The 23,244-nt window shown below is 36.1% G+C and overlaps 1 protein-coding gene across 2 annotated transcripts in view; it reads right to left on the reverse strand.

Moving 5' to 3' along the window:
• Positions 1-23,244, reverse strand: part of Tmem232 (transmembrane protein 232) — a 174,952-nt gene that overhangs the window by 90,475 nt on the left and 61,233 nt on the right. For both annotated transcript variants that reach the window (XM_048331048.1, XM_048331049.1), the window contains one exon: positions 11,021-11,199. In XM_048331048.1, the coding sequence (XP_048187005.1) occupies positions 11,021-11,199 (179 nt within the window). The remainder of the gene's footprint in view (positions 1-11,020; positions 11,200-23,244) is intronic.

Raw genomic sequence — 23,244 nt, forward strand, 5'->3', positions numbered from 1 at the left:
GGGGCGCAGTCACAAGGCTTGAACTCAGGGCCTGGGTGCTGTCCCTGAGTTGTTGCTGTTGTTGTTTTTGGTTCTTTTGCTCAAGGCTAGTTAGTGCTCAACCACTTTGAGCTCCATTTCTGGGTTTCTGGTAGTTAATTGGAGATAAGAGTCTCACAAACTTTTCTTTCCTTTTCCAGCTGGCTTTGAACTGTGATCTTCAGATCTCAGTCTCCTGAGTAGCTGGAATTACAGGCGTGAGCCACCAGCACCACTTAATATTTATGTTCTTATCACGAATTTTATTATTATGTTATAGTAATGACTATGTAGTCCAAGTTGATTCATAGCTTTCTTTATGTATTATATTATTAAAGCATGGCATTTATTTTTTGTTAAGCAACCAATGGCAATTTTAATAACTATGTTAATATTTTTAGGCTTAGCATTAAAATGAGAAAAATAATTCTCTTGAAAAATATTTTCTTCACGTATTCTAACCACCAGCAGGAAAAAAATGCTAACCCTTTACCTCTGTAAGAGAGACAACATGGTAAACTCCAACATTAGTGCAGGTTGGTAGAAGAAAGATAGATAAATCAGCACAGGGAAAAATTCTCCCTGGAATTAGGATGTAGAAGCAATACAAAATAAAGGAAGAAAACTTCTCCAGAGTCCAGAATTTTCCATTAATTATTAGGGAAATGTAGCAAACACAAAATTTTGAGCTAACTCACATCATTCTTGACATGAGATAAAAAGAGGAAGAAATAGCATGTCAAGTCACTGTAGCAATATTTGCAGCAAAATTTTCCCCTTCTCTCAGTCTCTATCTTTTCTTAGGCTATTTCTACCTCTTCTTGTGGAGTCTAAGAGGTAATTAACTCCAATGGATAATTAACTTCAAGGAAAACAGTACAAGTGTTCGTTCCTTACTATTAATTTATCAGATTAACCTAGAGCATGCTATAAGTGAGGGTCACAGGTCTTCTGCATATAGGTACATTAAGGTTTAAAATTTGCTCTAATACATTTAAAAGGTCTTCAATGGTAACAGTGTTTTCCCTACTCACTCTTGGGTGATCTTGCACAAGGTAGTTAGCCTCTTTTCTTCCTTCAGGGTTGGAGAAAAAATTTGTATTTATCCTATAGACAGCACAGTGTCTGGAACATGGTAAATGCTCAAATAGTATCTTTGTACTCTTAAAACAATGTAACCTTAGTATTCAGGCCAGGATTGTCTAAGGGGTCATACTTGTCCAAAAACACGTGTACCTTTCACTCTCAGGTTCCATTCATGTTAAAATAAAAACCATATGGGAGCAGAAGAGAGTCAGGCACTAAGAAAATACAGACTAATTGTGTTAGCTTTTTTTTCTAATTTTCTGTTTTATAGGCTACATTGGAAGCGTGGATCTATCATTAAGAATAAAAACACATTCTATTTTAGCAATCTTACCATGAAATGTTAACCACAAAGTGCTTTACCTGATGTGTCAAAGGTACTCTGAATAAAGTCAAATGTGCATTTCAACTGTACATCTCCCATTTTTGCTATTTTGGGTCATATACCAGATGGCAAAAAGCACTTACCCATGATGACTTTTTCTAGATGTGCCAACATATGCTACTGAATTGCCTATACAGAGAAACCTTGCTCATTGCAAGTCTCCCTGGAAGTATTTCAAACAAAGCACATCAATTAACATTTGTTTATTACACTACTGTGAGCTTGCCACAGTTCTTTCTTTTCTTCGCAAATTCAAGGCAACAGCTGGGTTTATATTACATTTGTCACAGGAAGAACTTGTGTTTAGGGATCTCTTTAGAAGTGCTTTACATTTCAAATATCCTATTAAATATTTCACCTTTCCTCCAACCTCCACACACTTCAAACTTTATAAACTAATAAAATAAGAATCATAGATTATAGGATGCTCTTATGGATCAAAAAACAAACAAGATATTGAAAGACACAATCTAGCCAGGAATGGAGTTTCCTCTTTTGTAGATAAATTGAAGGATTAAGCAGAAAGTTTTATTCATTAAATTTGCAACTCTGTCACAAAAATTGCATATTTATTTTTAAAGCACAGAATGAGAAAATCTCAACTCCATAAGCATTGGAGTGTGGTGAATCGTTAAGTCCCTCCCCTAGTAATGTTCAATAGTTTACATGTGAAATTACCTTTTGCTCTGTGGGTCAACAAGATTGCCTTCTACACATTAAGAATGGTTTGAGCACCAATGAATTAGAAAAACAGGGAGCAAAGCTTGTGCTCTCAGCATTGCCATTTGTAATATCTGAAATAACAGTGGACTGCGTATTTTATTTTAGGCCTGTCTGAGGCACAAGACAGGTGTTCAACATGTTATTTAGTGAGGGAACATCTAAACATGGAGAGTTTTTAACAACTTTTAAAAGGTGTCTTCTCATCAGTTAGAACTTGTTCAAAGAGGTACAAAAAACGACAATGTAAATTAGTCCCATGGAATTTAAGAATAAACAAGTTATTAAGGAAATATCAGAACGCATAAGACAAAATACCCTTTGGAATTGTATTGTTGGAGATAAGTGCTATCATAATAGAAGCAAAAGAAAGGAAAAACACCTTCAGGTTTGTTTTGGCTTTGAGCCTGTCTTAGGCTTGAACTCTGGGCCTGGGCACTGTCCCTGAGCTTTTTTGTTCAAAGCTAGAAGTCGACCATTTGAGCTACAGTTCGACTTCTGGGATTTTCGTGGTTAATTGGAGATAAGAGTCTCACCAACTTTTCTGCCCAGGCTGGCTTCTAACCAGAATCCTCAGATCTCAGCCTCCTGAGTAGTTAGGATGATGCCGAACATAACATTCAGGGTTTTTTATGCTTATATTTTACTGTAAAATGAACTACAATTGTAAATATAATGTGTACAAAGTATTCTGACCTCCAAAATGAAAATGAAACTGTTAAGAGAGCCAAATATTCTTATGTAAAACAATATACTTACTGATAAAAAAATGTGTACATTCTTTTGAAAATCATTTTGGTTTGCATGTATTCCATTTGGTTGTTTAATTTGTTCTGAGCTCCAAATTACCAAAATAGTACTTATTACTATATTAATTCATTCAAAAGACAGCTTCTCAACTAGTACATATGTATCTTTTCCCTGGGAGCAATGAGGCTGGGGAGAGGATGTTTTATCTGGAGAATTCAAGAAATGTAATTGGCACAGTCCCCTGAGAGTAACAAAAAGTTGGAAGTGCAGGAAAGAGAAACGGGAAAACTGGCACCTGCTCAAAGTCATGGCTCTTTGGCATGCCACTTTACTCTGATGAATAATTAGGTATGGATAATGGAAGGAAGTTAGCTTAGACATTATTGCAGTTAAACTTGTACAGCTACGTGAAACACACCATTTGATACTAGAGATATGTTATTTAGTTATAAACTAAGAAAAATTTTTGTGATCCAAAGCCTAAATATAATGTAAGGAAAAACACTGGCTAGGAGGAGAATAAACAGAGCAATTGAATAAGCACTTAAATTTCTTTCTTATCTTGTCATTGGACAAGCCTGAATCAATAAAAGTATTCATAAAAACCAAATGAAGCTGGACACCACTGGTTCATGCCTATAATCCCAGCTATGCAAGAGGCTGAGATCTGAGGATCACAGTTTGAAACCATCCTGGGCAGGAAAGTCCATGAGACTCTTACCAGAGCTATAACTCAAGCAAAAGAAGCTCAGAGACAGCACCCTGGCCCCGAGTTCAAACCCGGACCAGTAAAAACAGCAACAACAACAACAACACAAAACAACAACACAAAACAACACAACAAAACAACAAACAACACAAAATAAAAACCTTTAAATGAAATGAAAAGTGACCACATTCACCATCAGCAGAATATCACAAGGCTTTAAAAAGATTTCCCTCAAATATTAGGAAAAAATAATCTCATATGGAGGCTAGAGATTTAAGAAGCTAAAGTAAGGGGAGAAAAGTATTCACAAAGGGTAAGCCTGAATAATATTAATTATAGGTAACAACAATAATGACAGTGACTCTAAACAAACATAGTCACTCCCAAATTGAAAATTATAATATATTAATATAATTAAATGGCATGTGTCAACTTATTTCTTACATTATTGCTAAATCTACCATGTTTCATATTAATTGAAAAATACTACATAATATATGAGTCTGTTTATATGAACAAAACTTACCAATCAGATTTCAGGAAATATTGTTAGTTTTAGGGAGAAGAATATAGTGATTAGAATATACAGGGAGGATGCCTAAGTGTTTGAACTATTTTTTGCTATATGTCCACTCTTGATAACTCAGAGCTATACATTTGTAATTTCTTCTCTTTACATGTTTGTATTTTAATAAAATTGGTACTAAATAAACTGGGCACTGGTGGCTTATGCCTATAATTCTAACTCATGAGGTGAATTGAGTTTTAAAGCAAGCCTATGCAGACAAATCTGAAAGACTATTACCTCCAATTAACCACCAAAAAGCCAGAAGTGGGGCATGGCTCAAGTAGTAGAGTGGTAGTCTTGGAAGGGAACAAGACCCTGAATTCAAGCCCTAGTACCAACACCCCAAAATAGCTGAGGAAAATCTAAGGCATAGGATGTGGGAAAGCAAAATGTGGGGGAGATTTTTCAATGCCATCTTATAGTTCCAAAAAGTAAGAAAGTGCTACAAAACAGAAGGAAATAAAAAAGAGAAATTGAATAAGAAAATAAAAGAACATAAAAGTTGAGGCATAGGAATATACTGAAATGGCTCTGAAGGGACACAGTGGGAATAATAAATTACGTCTAGAGCTACTGAGATGTCCAAACAATCAAGATGATAGTCAACTCAAGAGAAAAGAATGTCTGCCTTTGAATTTCCACTCCATAAAGAGGAAATTAAAATAGTCAAAAAAGGTAAAACAATACTCAACCATATTTTTATTGATTAGAAAATGCAAAGTTAAGCAAAGTGTTCTCTCAGAACCCCAATGGGATTGGGCTGTCTAGCCAATAAAATTCTATGCCAGACAGGCTCTGCGCTGGCCCGCCATTACTGAGCATAATGGTTTTGACTGAGGTTCATGCGTTAGACATTCTTACACTCTCCTAACTGATTATAATACCAGTGTTAACCACCAATTGTTTTACTTTGTGTGTTTTTTAATCACCTCATTGAAAAAGTTTTAAAATCATACAAAATATCAAATGTCTGGTAGTAAAATAAAATATAAATGAAGAGTCTAAACAAAGAAACAAATGAGTCGTGTAAAACCAGAAGCACACATGTATTGAGTTGTGTATTAATAAAGGTTAGTGATACTTTTAATCTACTTTCAAACATCAGTGTTTACAGTTTTTTCTTTTTTATAGATTTTACTCAAATAACTCAAGAAGTCAGAACATAGCCGGGCACTAGTGGCTCACAACTGTAACTACTCAAAAATCTGAGATCTAGAGCTCATGGTTCAAAACCAGCCTGGGCAGGAAGGTCCGTGAGACTCTTGAATTAACCACCAGAGAACTGGAAGTGGCCCTGTGGCTCAAGTGGTAGAGTGCTAAGCCTTGAGTTGAAGAGCTCAGGGCCAGAGCCTAGGCCTAGAGCTCAAGCCCCATGACCGACCCTTCTCCCCACTCCCAAAAAAAGTCAGAATAGAGAAAGAAATCACTGTGATGAATTACAAGAATTATCATCTATGATTTGAATTCAAGCAGTACTACTGCTTTCTAGCAGAAATAACTTAGCCATAGTAACTACCACTGCCATGGTTAGGTAGTACTAGCTAAGTTATGTCACTTTGAATAAAATAAAACAATCTTCACTTAAATTTTCAGTTTCAAACTCCACTTATTTTGATATAAAAGTTTCATCTTTTAGTCTATCTAATATAAGCTTATTTCTTATACTATGTACTATATTTAAATTAATATAACTGCTTTGACAAATTTCTAATTTAATATGTTTTTGCTATGGAATACTTGCCTTTCCCATCCATTTACTATTTAAAATGAAGAGAAACACTAGTGAGTAAGCATTAAAATCTAGTAAGCACATGAAGTAGATCTTTTGTTTATTCCTTTATTTTCAAGGATGACTGCTTGAGTAATGAGGTATTTGCATCTAAAATCTAAAATGTATTTCTATGTCTGATTGACTTATGAAATTCAAATGTAATTATCTATAGATATTTACTAAAATCTCAAAAAAAAGAGGAACATCTTACACTAAATGATTGGCCCTGGAATTAGGCATAGAATTTTAATTATGGAAATGACACATTTGAGTTGGCTTATTTAGTAACAGAATAATCCATTTGAGATTTGAAGTGGCATATAAAGATAGATAGATAGATAGATAGATAGATAGATAGATAGATAGATAGATAGATAGATGATCAGTGAATAATATAAGTCCTTGAAACAACCACAGAACCAGGTGAAAAGAGAAAATAATAAATTTTCATGAGATAAATTTATATAATTATTGTATATCTGTTAGCTGTTGTCCAGAAATTTGAGTCTCATTTTTAAAATTCCAGCAGGTAGGTTATTCAAAAATGAATGATGGGGTAAGTAAAACAAATGTTAGATGAAATCATAGTCATGGTACAATGGATCTAATAACTTTCTTTGTTTGTCTCTTTTTGAGTTCTCTATTCAAAACTAAGGATGCAACTTAAGCAGACTTACATAAAAGCAAGTTAATAAAATGCAAAACACTTTAGCTCAAGTGGGCAGCTCTCTGATTATCTGTTTTCTTCCAAAGAAAAAAATTAGGATAGCTAGAGAAAATGATGGACTGCTTGATTTTGGGAAGCTCTTTTATAAAACTGCTCCAAATCATGCTGTGATTAAAAAGGAAAAAGTTTAGTTTCATTTTCTATCAGAATCTAGAGTATAGATAAAGTATGGCCAATGCTTTCCACTTGCTTCAGCAGTGCGTTGTGTGGTGGATGCCCGATTGCCTTCCTACCTATTAGGAAGGAAATGGTTAGTAATGGAAAGCTGGTCACGAAGAATACTTAATTAAATTGTGACTACAAGAAAGAACTAGACATTTCAGGTGCACAAAGTATATCTTAGAATAAAAACAAATCAGCCTCCTTCAAAATAAGATATAAAGAAAAAGAGGGTCTCATTTGGAATTCTCATAGGATGCCACATGGGTGTGTGTGTGTGTGTGTGTGTGTGTGTGTGTGTGTGTGTGTGTGTGTATGACATTAACTGACGACCACATATACAGCCTTTAATCAGAACTAGAAGAACCAAGAAGCTACTGATTATATATTTAAGGAGAAATATTTTAGTGTGCAACTTACATTGTCTAATGCTTAAAAGGAAAACTTACAAGTCAGACATAAAACAGCTTACTATAAAAATTAAGCTGCATTGGAAAGTGATTTACTACTCGTAAGAATGTTACTAAGTGCTGGCGGGGTAGCTCAAGTGGGTCTGAACTGTCCCAAATCAGAGCCATGACCCCCCACAACCCAAAGTCAGACTGTGCGGAGTGTCGCCCTGCAAATCACACCTGCCTCCTCATTCCCTGCAGACAAAAATCCGGAGGCCCCTAAGATCCCTGTTTTCCACACCGCCTTTCAGCCACATCTCCATCCCAAATGGATAATGATTCAGCAGTTCAAAATACCAACTGGGCTTTCCCGCCACACTTTTGTAAACAGGCACTGCGTCTCTAGATCAAGTTAGTCCATCACTTCTTTCCAAGTCTTACGTTCCATAATTTAAGGAAGAATTGAAGATTGCCCAGTTAGCAGTACCAGGAGGAAACGACTTCAAAAACTAATTTTTTTTAATAATTTCATATTTGCATCTACTTATCCTCTACTTTCTTAGAATAGTTTATCGTTTTATTCTATTTACTAGATAGTTCAATCATTTCAACAAGCCTCCGGGTTAGATATTAGTTATGCTTTCAGAGGAAATGGAAATACAAATACATGAAGGTCACTTGGTTACTCTGGCGCAGACATGCCCTTTCACAAGAGGACTCGAGGGTCTGGCCTGCCACCATTTCACTCTGGACTGTCTCTTGGGTGGTCTTCAGTAATCCATCCTCGTCCATGACTAGTACCAAGAATCATGACCATCCTTCTCTCAAATGTTAGAAAATGAAAATTGCAAAACATAATTGGTTCCAGGTTCAAACAGACTGCGTAAAACTGGAATTTAAACTTTTATTTTGTCTCTTTCCCCAAGTGTTTTACTACTCTAATGCTATAGTGTGAGAAACATGGACATACTTCCAAGTTGACCAACACATATTGTTATTTTCCACATATAAATACATCAACAAGGAAAAAAAATGTTAAACAACAGCCATGGCAATAAATACTTTAATCTTGTTTTCTACAGCCTCCATTTTCTTACAAAAATATTGTATCAAAATATACTAGCATAAAGTAATAAATCACTGTTTACTAATTACAATTATGTTTATACACTGTTCTTCCTTTTACATTTGGTAAACTTTGTGAGTAATAAACACTTCTCCGTTTTTCCCATTGTACAACCGACTCTAACAATAGTTGATGCATTACTTTTGTTTTACTGAAAGAAAGAGTTTCAGGGTTTATCGGTTTTATAATTTTATTATGTCATTATTGCTTTATTTTTCTTAATATTTCCCACTCAATTTTTTCTCAATTAAAAATTCATTTACAAAGTATTCCCCAAAGCTCATGCTCTGTGCTAATGTAAGCCACCTTAAAACGTTTCTTCCCATTCATCACTATCTCTTCCTCTTCTCTTTGTTACCAAACCCTACCCACAAGCCGGCTCGCTTAGCACAGTAAAATAATTGTTGTCTCCAGTCCTTGCAATCCACTCTCCAGAGTCCTGTTTTAGTGGTCACGTCTATTTCAGTATCAGTTCTTCTTTCTGATGCTGGCACCTTGGCACCCTTCTCTAAAGTCTCCCTTGCTTCTTAGCACATTTCAGGAACTCTATTTCCTTCTAGTAACTGTCACCATTCAATAATATGTTTTACTTGGTTAGATTACATATTTATTGTCAGCCTTCCTGAGACAAATGTTATAATTGAAAGAATATGTGCTTCATTGCTTACAGATTTCCAGTGCTTACACATTGATTAATTTCTCCTGTGTAATAATAGCTATTTAATGAAGGATTTCTTTAATTTCCAAATTACTTCTATATTTTACTCATAATTTTGTTACCTAACAACTTAATCTTTAAGACGTTTGTAAATTTAACTTAATAATACGTATGATCTTAGTGTTTCTTTTAATTTTCAAAGTTAACTAGTTTATAATCACTGAACATTATATATTGAACATCGATGTATATTGAGATATAGTATTGATAAAAATGAATGTTCCATCTGGGAAGGGATATAGAAAGACTATTAATGGGTAGTTGTTACACTTAGACTGGAGCAAGAAGTTCTGATAAAGTACACTATGACATGATAGGGTAAGTATAGGTAACAGTAATGTACTGTATTGTTCAAAAAGCTGGAAGGAAGGCTTTATACCACAAGAAATAACAAATTTCTGATGAGATAGGTTAAACATTACACGGTGCATGTAGATATAGTTATGTTATATAGATATCATATATATGTATTAAAACATTACACCTTCCTTCCCCTTTTGGCATGCATTATTATGTTTTTATGATTCAGTTAACATTAATTTTTTTATTTAATTAAAAACACCAATTCTTTTATGTGTTCTTTCTTTTGTAAGACAACTCTTTAGTATGCTAGTCCAATATTACAATGGTAGTATACATTTGTGTTTTCTCACTAACTAAACAATGTTCTATATGTTTTCAACTTGCAATCTAGAAGTGACATATATTTTATTTATAAATGCAATTGTCAAACAGTCTGAGAGGAAAAACCCTGGGTAGGAGGAAAAACATAAAAGTGGCTTTTTTCTTTACCTGTTTATTTTCTATATTTACTGAGATCAATGAAGTTTGGGCCAATTTTACTCTCTCTCTCAAGTTTAGTATCATGATATACCATTATTTAGCCTTCTTTCTTGTATTTTTGCCCACTCAACTCGAGAGTGATGAAACACTCAATTGTAAGCACAGGTATCTCGATTCCTCAAACTCATAAAAGGCCAAACCACAGCAAAGCTCTTATCTCTCCTGTCCTCTGAATCCTAACCATAGCCAACCTCTTTTGACAGCTGGAGCAGGAAAAGCACTACCATGCATGTCAGCCACTGTCCCTCCTAGAAACAGTCCTCAAACAGAGTACGTATTACACTTCTTAATGCACCTGTTATTTTCCAAGCTTCTTCACCCACTTTTCTGAAAAGTAAAAAGAACCAGAGCTCAATATCATACATCAATCTGATATATCTCGCCATTCAATCACAATTTTCCAATATATTCAAGTTCTGTGGTTAAATCACTGCATGCTGAAGCATATTCTCCCTCGGGTTTGTCGCATTCATTTAATTCTCTTTCTGTGGGAGGCGTAGGAGTTCAGTTGTAATGCTATCAAATCGGCCAGCGGGGCTGGGGTGTGACTGAGTGGCAATGTACTTATTCAGTAAGTACTATGCCCTGGGTTTGATCCCCAGGAACAACAACAACAAAAAAAAGACTAAAAAAATACATTTTAAAAAAATACATTTAAAAACCCCATACAATGACTGTTAACAAAGGGAGACGGAGAGACAGTAGAGACCAAGTCTGTGAATACTGTATATGTTCTTGATACATTGTATATTGCATATATGTCAACCTGACCTAGACAAGGGATAGAAAAACAGGTCGTAAGATATCATAAGAAATGTACACACTGCCCTACTATGTAACTGCACCCTCTTTGCACAACACCTTGTAAAAAAATTTATGTCCAATTAATAAAAAAAAATTATGTAAAAAGGGCAGGCTCTAGAAGAAAAAAAAACCCATACAAAAAGAGGCCAATAATATTCACTGGATATTTGCTTTTTATAGAGAATTGAAAAACATGATTCCTAATGATAAATGTACCAATTTATTGAGTAATGTCTCAGCTTACCTGGGCTATGTTTATTGCACTTTGGATACGTGTATCTTTTTCATTTTCCTTTGTTTTTTGTAATACTGCCCATATCACATTTCTAAATCCATCCTGTTCCTCATCACCCTGAAGTTCCCAGGCCATTTTCACCAGATTATACACTAAGCCATAGTATCCAATCCAGACTACTTGATCACCTGTGTAAAAAGGAACCGTCATCATCTTATTAGCAAAATTCACAATAATATATTCAAAATCTGAAAGTCTAGCATGTGAACTATGTGCCCCTTCATTTCCTTTAATTTGAAAAGGTTATCTTAACATTGTTTACCACAGGAAACAACCTTCTCCTAATACTCCACTTAAACTTACATGAATGGTTAAGCCATAAAGCATACTAGGAAGGCAAATTAGAATTTATGCAGAGGAGAATTTAGTTGAATCAATATTAACACTTGGATTGCAATGGTGAAATTTTTTTTATAAGAAGTCAGAGATACAAGAGAAAAGTCACTAACTACTATTTAAAACATAATGAAAAAGGCAGACAAAAATTTTATGCAATTATTGACTACAGATTTTAGTTTAATAGTAAGAACCTGAATAAATTATAATAGAAAAATAGTAATAATAAAATGGTGATTAAAATTTAATACACTTTTATTCTAAAATACAGAAATTAGCAACTAAAATACATATTACCAAGTTCTACTTTTAAATATCCATTTCCCTTACTGAATAAATGAAGCAATTTCCTTACATTTACCTTACATTTTAACCCAACTGCGGCATATTTCTATGCAGTAATATTCAGGAAAGTATAATTCTGATGTATGAATAGGTAAAATAAACTAATTTGAGATAATAATACAGTCCTCAAAGGAAAGATAATTAATCAAAGATCAATATGAAAACACTGGCCCTATATGAAGTTGCGAAGAACAGTAAGAGGAAAGAAGGCTCCGGAAGGAATGCAGAAGTGTTCTACAGCTCATCAAATTCCACACTTCACTTTTTCTCACAACTCTAGTGATAGCTCATATAACAGTGGAAATCATCAATGCTTTTCTGGAATAACAATGAAATCACTGCTTTCATTATTACCATACATATATACTGAATGTTGATGGGCTCCATTTTACGAAACAAACACTTGGAAATAAAGACATAGACAGACTCAAACACAATAGTACTGACTTTAATACTCCACTCTCTCTCTAGACCATCTAGACAAAAAAAAAAAAATCAAGAAGAAAACTTCAGAATTCGTCAGTTTATACAACATACGGACTTAGCATGCATCTACCAAATATTCTGATCCAATATCTGCAGAATATACGTTCTTCTCCACAACCCATGAAAATTTCTAAGTATGGTAAAAGCCAAAAAATTTGACTTCAGTGTTTAATCTTAGACTCTTATTCCCATATGAGACACGGGATTGTCCCATCTTTTGTAGCGTTAGGAAAACAACAAAGTTCAGGTTTCAGGTTGCTCGTAAACCAATTTCTTGCATTACCATTTATCAGTATTTCAACTTCTGTTTTCCTGTGGGTAAAGAGTTTTACATTAGAAAAGATAATGCTCATTAGTGACCATGGGCTTCGAAAATCGAGTAACAATTTAATTTCAAATCCCCTCGTTTATCCTTTTTGAGAAAGTTGTATGTTGTCTTGAGAATTACCCATTCGTACATAAAACTCAATCTTTGTTTCTCAGGTGTCCATTTTTTCAAAATCTGTTGCCTTTGATGGAATATTTATTTTTGGTTTCACTTTTTCACTTTTACTCTACCTTCAGTTCTCCTTCTTCACGTAGGACAAATAGTTCTTTGAGCTTTGAATCGAAGTTACATCATTCTGCCTGTTTGTCAATATGAGGAAACCCCATCAGTCTATTTTCCCCTATCCTGGACCAGAATATGGAGTAGTAATGATTTGATATAAATGATTTGAAGTGCCATTTGGACAAAGATAAGGCTGTGTCTGCCTCAAGATCCTAAGCTGAACTGAAAGGCTCCAGTACCTTGGGATGTGATGTCACTTGGCAAAAAGGAGTACTAGAGCTGTATTTACCAAGACAGGGTTGTACTGGAGTACAGAGGACCCCAAGAAGGACTTCTATACTCAATAAAAGGGAACATGGAAGTGTACGTGGGAGACAACCATGTGAACAGGAATGCAGAGTCTGCAAGCCAAGGAATGCTGAAAGACAGAAACCACCAGAAGCTAAGAGAAGGCATGCAACAGGTATATAGCAGATCTCAGAAGGAACCTGCTCTTCCAACAACTTGATTTTGGACTTCTAGCCTCCATGACTGTGAAATCATGAATGTAGCCCCTTAATAGCAACAATAGAAAATAATTGTCAGGAAGGATTATGTCAAATCAAAATCCTTCTGTACATCAAAAAATATTATCAAAATGAAGAGATAGCCTATAGAACAGAAAAATAACCATTACCAGGCACTCAGCAGACATAGGAGTTTTATCCAGAAAATATAAGGAGCACAAAAATTAATTACCCAAAGAACAAATAAATAATAGATGGGGAAATGCTTTGAAGAGATAGCTTTTAAAATAAGTACAAATTACTATTAAATACATGAGGAAATTTTGGACATCCTTAGCCATAAAGGAAATACAAATTCAAGACTCTATCTTGATGTCATTTTAGAAAAAGAATTAGAGGGAATAAATATGATCAGTGCGCATTATATGAATGTATAGGCACATCACAATGAAAATTTTTTGTATAGCTAATATATGCTAATGAAAATCTAAATACTAAATGTTAGTTATTCCAACTTTCCATAATTTGATCTTCTTGTAATGCAAGTCAGTAACCAGGGTACATAGGAGCATCTTCTATGCTTCCTAATTCTAGACATCACCACAGTCCTGCTATATAGACTGTCATGTGAAGATGAAGGTAGAGTCTGCAAGCCAAGGAATGACAAAGAAGGCCAGGAAACTTCCAGAAGATAAAAGAAGGCAAAGAGTAGGTTTTTCCTAACAAATTTTAGAAGGAACCTACCTTTTCAACAACTTGATTTTAAACTTCTAGCCTCTAGGGCTGTCAGATAATAAATGTATCTCCTTAAAGCAAATGGCATAAAGGACTGCATTCCTAGCACAGTACCTACAATACACCTATGATTTTATATATGTATAAGTATATATATATATATATATATATATATATATATATATCAGTGGGAGAAAGTGTACGTGGGAGACAACCATGTGAACAGGAATGCAGAGTCTGCAAGCCAAGGAATGCTGAAAGACAGAAACCACCAGAAGCTAAGAGAAGGCACGCAACAGGTATATAGCAGATCTCAGAAGGAACCTGCTCTTCCAACAACTTGATTTTGGACTTCTAGCCTCCATGACTGTGAATATATATATATATATATAGTAAGGAAAGCAAGTAATGAGAACTATCTCAATTTGCCTGTGTCTAAATAGTCTTAAAGCACAAAACTTTCAAGAAAAACAAAAAACCAGAATAGTGCTAAGCAAATCAGGATATCTAGAAGAGTAATAAGACTCCTAGCAGAGAGGTAGTTATCAGGAAAGAGATATGAGAGAGGATAATAAAGATCTCAACTAAAAGTGAGGTAGAGTTCAGGTTAAAATGGGTAAGGTTAAAAAACTAGCAATAAACAGGGTCAGATTAAATGGTAGATGTTTGAACAAAGGCATAGCATTATGTCTATTCAGTGCGATAGTCTGTCTATTCGAAAGAAACAAGGAAGCCTAGATGAGAACTTTATGAGGTAGTATAGATCTTTGCTGTAACGGGCAGCAGGAAGGGAAGGAAGGGACAAGCCGAAGTTGCCATGAATAAGTCCTCTCAGCTGCACTGGAGGAGGAGGGAAGGAAGTGCCACAAAGGAGAGTTTAAGTAGTACAATAGGCTGAAATAATATTGAAATCATTTGGGAAAGAAAAGAATGAGATGATTTCAAGAAAGTTGTTTTGGAGAAAATATTAGTTGGGAAATACGACATGAAGATGATGAAGCGTGCTTTTCAGTATCATCTAGCATTTATTTATTTACAGGGCTGAAATGGAAGTGCACATCGAAAGTAAGGTTAGTGTTTTGTGAAATATTAGCACAAATCTATCTGCTTATAACTACCACTCAGCTAGGAGTCTCATTACTCTTCCAGATATCCGGATTTACTTACTACTAATCTGTTTTTGTCCTTGTGAGTTTTGCACTTTAAGACGCTATTGAGTGCAGGCAAATTGAGATAAAGATATAGACATAGATATAGATACATATACACATGTGTACGTATCTGTATTATATGCATTTGTTGTTTGGATTTGCTAAGGGTAAGGAGCACTTTTGAGTTGTTTAATAATTTCAAAATTTCTAGCTGCATAGGGATCATGGCTTTGAATAATATTCCAAATAAGCCTGTGGAATTTCATTTCTTTCTTATTTATTTACAGGTTGCCAACTTTTGGAGTGGTGATATTAGGTATTAAACTTAAGGCCTTATACCTGATCAACAAGTACTTTCACCACTGAGCACACTTCCTGTTCCTGTTACAACTTTGGGACAAGCCTCACTAAGCCACTGAGGCTGACCTCAAACTATTGCTCCTCCTTCCTAAGCCTTCTGAGTAGCTGGAGCTAACAGTGTGCCCATGACACACAGCTTCTAACGTGTTTACATTAACAAGAATATTTGATGAGTGTACAGAAAAACTAGATCTCTATGTATATTTTAAAGGACTGAACAATATTTTATAAACTGAATATGCTTAATCTACAAAATTGATGGTAAACCTATAAAATGTATTCTAGTAAATATGGTTTCAAATCCCCAAGTCCTTCTCAAATTTCTTGAACAAGTGAGCTAAACACCTGCTAATTTAAACTCCAGTAAAGTATTTCTCGTGAATAATATTGGCAGGAGAATGTATTACGTCTAATGGATTGGCAGTTAATGAAGAAAAACAAATCCCCAGAAAGACAGATGGTGTGTGTTGCAACTGTCATGAAAGTAGCCTGCCTCCTCGCCTGTCTACCCAGACACTCGCTGCTGGGAGCCTTCACCCGGGACCACGCGGCAGCACACGGCTGTCTTCTGTTCTGCTTTCAGTGACCCAGTGGCAGCTAGCAAATAGGTCACTTTATACACTGGAAGAGAAACAGCTTCTGCGTCTGTAGCTGAGCAGACAGTATCCCAAGGGGGAAAGGCTGAAACAAAACAGTAAGTTCTTAGAATTTATTAAGAAATCCTGGCACTTCAGAAAACAACATTATGAGCTTTTCTTTGCTGCGATGCTTCATTTGGGTATTTGGACTCCTTGGGAGCCTTCAATTGCCACTCTAGATATGTAGATTATTACACAAGAATCTATTATTGCACAAGAGCTGACTAAAAGGCAACTTGAATCAAAGATGTGGTTCAAAACGCTGTCTTCTGAAACGTCACGCAGAGGGAAAGAAACAGATCAATACGAAAGCTTCTGGTTGGATAAGCATCAGCCAGTCAGCCTGGTGTTAACATTTTGAGTGAATGCTAGGTACTAAACACTGTCTTTTATACCAGTGGGAGAAAAGAATATTTCTGCCTTCAAGGTACTTAATTCTTATGGCAAAAGACAGTAAGTAAACAAATAAAACAATGTCACTTAAAATGGATTCATGAGAATAGGTGGCAATATGACCAACAATGACTACAAAAAGAAAGCAACCACAGACAGAGTGTGAGGCTTCTGGGAAGAGGTGATAGTCAAGTGAAAGTCAAGCGAAGTTTTGATGGGAGAGGAAGAGTTAACAGTTGAAGGAACTGGAGAAAAATGTTCCCAACAGAGGGATGGAAAAATGCAAAGGTGGTGTTCCAGGAGTATCTTGAAAGTCAAGAGAAAGATCAGAAAGATCAGGATGGATAGAGTATGAAGTACCTGCGGGTACTCGGAAAAGATTGTGTCACATAAGTATGTCTTTTAGGTATATCTGAAAGATCATACTCAATTTCTAGGCTGGGAAATACGTTTAGACTTTGTTCTTGATAAAAAGTATTTTACCAATTCAAAGCCCTGGATGTCTATTAAATACTAGTCAACCTGTTATTTCCTCTCCATCATAATATTTCAATAGGTAAAGTTATCATCCCACAGATGATATGATTTTATTACTTATAATCCTCATGTTGCATATGACATCTCCGCACAGATTCATCCTTTATGTCTGTCCTTTGTGTGAGTCATAGTAGCTTAGAATTTTGACTGAGGAGGGAAATCTGATCCACGTACCTTTTTTTCTGACTTTTAGGTGGAATGCTTAACCCTTTGAATTTTGGGGATATGCTTAACCCTTACAAATAATCTAGCAGCAAACTGAGTATGGCTTGGATTTGAGATATCTGACCTAAAGAATTAGCCATAGTTAAGGAAAGGATTGGCCTTTGATACTGCTTGCCCCTTAGAGGTGACTTCATAGGACCTGGAATGTCTTTCCCAATACAAACACTTTTGTTTACCTGGGGTCTTTGAGATAGACAGCAATGGCCATGTGATTCTGCCAGCGTGACTTGTGCCACAGAGACTCAGCTTAGCCTCCACAAGGCCTAACCTAAGGTCCGCCATCCAGCAGATAGTCAAATAAAGGTGCAATCGAGTCCCAAATAAAATTATGGATCCCAAAGCTCTGGAGAGCTTCCACACTTGTCTGTTCTCTATTCTCTCATTAACACACATAGCTACTAGGAAAAGATGCTGTTTCCACACCTCCACTGAGAGAGAACAGTAAGGAGCTTTGTACCTGGTATGCTCCCTCTTTCACAGTCATAAATCAGACTCGGATTGGCACTGCCAGTTTTGTGGGTTCTTCTACTAAGTGATCAAGCATAAGAGGTGTCCCAGGGATCCTCAGGTTCACCGTGAGTGTCAGGAAGGAAGACTGTTGGGAAAGCCCTCCAACTTAGAATGGCTATCAAAAGACAGGGTATTCCTGAAAATGCTCAACCTCCAGAGGACCCAACAATAGAGATAGGTGCCAAAAAATGGAGGACTGAATCAAACCCAAGGCCATATACCTGCTATGCAAGCACTCTACCACTTGAACCCTAGCCCTGTAAGTATTAATGCAAGTCATTTTGAATATATAATTACACTTAATCAGGGGCTGGGAATATGGCCTAGTGGTAAAGTGCTCGCCTCATATACACAAAGCCCTTGGGTTCGATTCTTCAGCACCACATATACAGGAAAAGGCCAGAAGTGGCGCTGTGACTCAGGTGGCAGAGTGCTAGCCTTGAGCAAAAAGAAGCCAGGGACAGTGCTCAGGCCCTGAGTCCACACCCCAGGACTGGCAACAAAAACAAAAAACAAATAATTACACCTAATCACAACACATATTATATACATGTTCAGCAGAATAACAAAGAGAATTACTAATTGCTCATTTTTGCAGGTATTATTGAAAACCAAAGTCAGAAAGTCATCTGATCATTTTATTAGAATGTGGTAGCTGATTGAAATTGGATACCAAGCAGGATACCAAAATGTTCATAAATAATTCAGGATTTGAGTAGAACTTGCCTTTACTGAAGTTTCAATCTTCTCCAAGAGTCAATTATGGAAAATTGTTAATTAAAAATAATTATTTTGTGGAATTATCACAGAATCAAGGATGAAAGCAGCTCATTTTCTCTTTAGGACCAACTGTGATTCTTATAAATAAGCCAAAGAAATACCCGACTTCCAATCCCTGGGTTTATTTTATATTTCTCTAAATGGATACCATGAAGACATATGGATTATCTCAATGGCAGTAAACAATTTCCACAGTTTATTTTTATTGTAAGACAAAAATGATGTGAAAAGAGGAGAATTTAGCAAGGATTATCTTGGGGGAAAAGGAAATAATAACTTTATATTTGTAAGTATGCTATGTGCAAAAAAAAAAAAAAAAACCCTCTTTGGCAAACCACAGGCTTGAAGACACTAAGATTCTTTCTCACAAACACGACAACTCAGCTGTGTCCCTTTGCACTGTTTCTGGTTTCCAAAGTTTCTAAGACTATGTCTAGTCACGTGGACATTTCTTTGCCTACATCTGCCTCCCCTGGTGCCCTTTTGGTGTTATTCTCCTTAATGTTCTTAGCTAAATCTCTCACCCATCATCCTGCTCCCCAAAAGTAGCTAGTTTGAGATGCCTTTGAAAATGAGTAAGATTGGTGACATTGGCAAAATGGTCAGACAAGAAAACACTGGACTTCCTCATTCCATGGATACTCCAAAATTTTTAAAGGAAAGATTCCTACTGGGAGAAATGCTTGAAATGGTTTTTTAAAGGCCTATGGCACAATGTGAAGTGTGAGAGTAGCCACGACGTGACTTGCAGAAAAGGGAAAAGCACCTTTGCCCCATAATACCTGCCCTTGGGACACAATGCCCAGTAGGAGGGAAGAATTGACTGAACTATCTCATTTGTGGTATTTATCTGATATATACAGATTTTTTTATTTGGTGATTTTGTATCCTGCTGCTTTGCAAAGTGTCAGATCTACCAGCTTTCGGGTAGTATGTTTCAGAACTTTTAATTATAGAATCCTATCATCTACAAAAAGTGGTATCTCTTGTACCAGAAACATTCCCTCAGCCAGTGTGTATGTGGGCATCAGAAATGCCAGTGTAGCAGCAGTGCTTCTACCAAGCAACTCCAGGGCTCTTACAAGTGGGGAAAACAGTCAGACCAAATCAAGTTGCCCTTCTTGGGCACTAAATGGTCCCACATGCCATGCAATTTCTTGATCCAAACTGACCAATAGGGCTGTAGCCAATGGAGCTAGGTGGTCTTTGGAGCTTGGAGACAGGAAAATGCAAAAGCTTCTATTCTCAAAAGGCTTGATTATAAAAAAAAAAAAAAAAAAACCTCTCTTAAGACAACTTCCAAACATAGCACCAAATGAGCAAGATAAGAAATGCAGGGGCCCAGATTATAGATCTCTCATATTCTTCTGTATTTTTTGCAGAGTGACAGATTATATGTCAATAGAGATCACAGGGGCTTTCCTTTTCCCTAGACAAAGCCCCACAGTGGGAAAATTCCCACCTTCCATACCCTTCTGATGAGAGCCTAATGTTAGGGGCCATGGTTTCTTTTCCAGATCTAAAGGTCAGTGATTCTGAATTCACCAGATCTGCATCAACTGTTTACTGTTGTCCTCGGGTACCTTTCTACATCACCTACCTCTCCCGGCACCCATGCACCATATGTTAGGTTTCAGACCTGCAGAGATGCCAAAAATTAGGGTATTTAGTGTGTATCTGGCAATGTCTTTTTATCCTAAAATTTTTTTTATTGTTTTTGTAAAGGTGACATATACAGCGGTTACAGTTACATAAATCAAATAATGAGAACATTTCTTTTGGAACAGTGTCACCTCTTCCCTCATTTTCTCCCAGTTTTCCCTCCCAGGCTCCCATAAGAAAAAAATATATATAATGGGTACTAGCTAAAGAATGAATGATTGATATGAAATATGGGCACAATCTGTAATATGAAATATTATATGTGTTTATATGTCTTTAGATATTTTAAATAATGTTAAAATTAATCATACAAAACTATTGAAATAACTATTCAATAAAATCTTAAGAAACATCTAAACCAAATTAGGTGCACAATAGTGGTATGTTAGACTGAATTAGTGATTTTTCTAACTCTGATCATATTATCAAATTATCCCTGATGGATAGCAAGGGTAATGAGGAAAGTAACACTAAGGTATTAATTGTTATTTCTAGATCAGATTAAATGTGAGGGGAAAAAATCACTCAGAAGCATACTGGAGGAATTTAATGTAATTCTAGCTCACGTAAAATAGGAAACTACAAGTACCAGGTGAATTAGTTTTGTAAATGTAGATACATCAGCTTCTTAATTAATTTGGATAGAAAGTCTAAATATATTCTTTTTCTCTGGTAAGATGTATTATTACAAAATAGCATGTTGGAATGTACTTTAGAAATATTGCATTCATATCTAGTTTCACAGGTCTTTTTGCTCTGTGTTCAGTTATAGATGGATTTCGAATACTTGAATCAAATGGGATACTTTGTGTTGTTTTTGCTTCACAAGTAAAAGGAACATAATATTATCATAACATTCTTGACTATTTTATCTTGAGCAGTAAAGTCAAAGTATATTGAAGTGGGTAAAGTGAAAGTGTACTTTCACACACCGAAAATAGATTTGAAGTCTAGCATGCTACTACAGCCTATTCCTATAAATAATATACTAATTACATGATAGGAAATAAATGAAACAAGAGAAGGAGGGAGGCTTTTTAGTTTTAATTTATACAGAGCTGGATTAAGATTCATTCATAGGAATGACAGGAAAACTTCTAGGGAAGAGTAACAATACCTTTGACCTTATGAAAATGTTTGTGTTAAGCACTCCTTTCTGCTCAGAGAATTGTCTTTTATCCACTGGAAAAAAAATTATTCATCTAGGGAGAATGAAACTCATTGAGCATTTAAAGAAAGGGGTGTGGTGGATGCACGTTCTTTGTTAAGATCACTATAATATTGCTGCTCTACATCCAGGATTGTTTAGCAGTCAACATCTTCACCATCGAAGTCTGATTTCTCTTTGGAGATCCTAAGAAGCAGACATCCATGAGACATAACCTTACAAGTTTAGAGCTATCTAAACCCATTGTCTCCATGTTTGAGTACTCTTATCCAAACACATCTATACAGAGACACTAAATCCATTGTCTCCAGTTTGCTACCTAGGTAGGATTTCCTCACTCAGAAGGCATAAATGCATCCAGCACAAGGACTGCACATGTATTGGTGGGTACACCTTTATCCCCTTCTATTTCTCCTTGCCTGGCCCTGACTTACTAAATAAGTTATGTTAAACTTCAAAAACACTGTGGTAATACTCTATGCTGGTTATTTTGAACTTTATGATAATCCTCAGGCAAATTGAGAGGAGAGATCTCACCTTTATAGTTAATAACAGTCCTATTAACTGCCCTGCCTCCAGCAGATTCAGCATTGTTTGCCGATGCAATGTTGAAAGAGGAATTTTTTAAAAGAAGTTTGCTAAGTATAATATAATCTCGGACCACAATGTCCAGCTCCTATTGAAGGTGTGGAGAATGGAAGAGCAAGCAGGCATGTAATCTAGCCACAGAGACTCTTCCTCCTTTACCTCGTATCTAAAAACCCACCCATTGTCACATATTCTGAAACGATTCCCGCCTAACTTTGCCACCGTTCCTAGGGCTCTACTCAGCCCAAAGTCGCACGCAATGGACAAAAGCAAGAGAGCCCGAGATCCTGGGCACATTCCGACAGGCCTTTCTCACCCCAACCTAACATACTAACATAAACAATAAAGAAGAAAGTGTTCTGTAGCAAGTTCCATATTTGACCCACTCAGCCCAAACTGGGCTTTACAGATCTTGTCTCCAACATGTTAAAATAGCATAAAGGTTGTAAGGTAAATATGGAAATAAAATGATGTAATTTGACTGATGTTATTAATGAAACTTTTATTTTTATTTTTTTTGGCCAGTCCTGGGCCTTGGACTCAGGTCCTGAGCACTGGCCCTGGCTTCTTTTTGCTCAAGGCTAGCACTTTACCACTTGAGCCACAGCTCCACTTCTGGCCATTTTCTGTATATGTGGTGCTGGGGAATCGAACCCAGGGCACTCTTGCCACTAGGCCATATTCCCAGCCCGTTAGTGAAACTTTTAAACTTTTATAAATAGCAAGTGTGTACAATGACCCTATGATATTTGCTGTTATTTGACATGGTGAGCTCCAAATGTGTAGATACTGCAATTAACTCAATCATTAATATTATGACTGTTAAATCTTGCAGATAATAAAATCTATTTTCTACCTGTCAGAAAAAGTCATTACTATAGTTACCTACACACCACCAGCCTCATTTTTCTAAATAAAATTTGTTTTTACTCAGATCCTGAGAGTAAATTCTCATGGGCAATAACAAATGCCTCTCTTTTCACTCAACATTTACTTTCCCAGGCTTCCTTACAGACTGGGAAACCAATCCTGTCAGTTTTACACATCAGCTTCTGGGTTGCTGCTGGGAAGTCTTTTCTTCTAGGCTGTGCTGGTAAAACTCCAGAAGGGAGCCCGTACCATCGCTTCTCTTTCTACCTGCCTTGTAAGTGCTGAGTGAGGCTGTAAATTCTGCATCAAAAAATGAATGTCTTTCACACTGAG

Source organism: Perognathus longimembris, chromosome 22, assembly GCF_023159225.1.
Source record: "Perognathus longimembris pacificus isolate PPM17 chromosome 22, ASM2315922v1, whole genome shotgun sequence".
In the NCBI taxonomy this organism is placed as follows: Eukaryota; Metazoa; Chordata; class Mammalia; order Rodentia; family Heteromyidae; genus Perognathus; species Perognathus longimembris.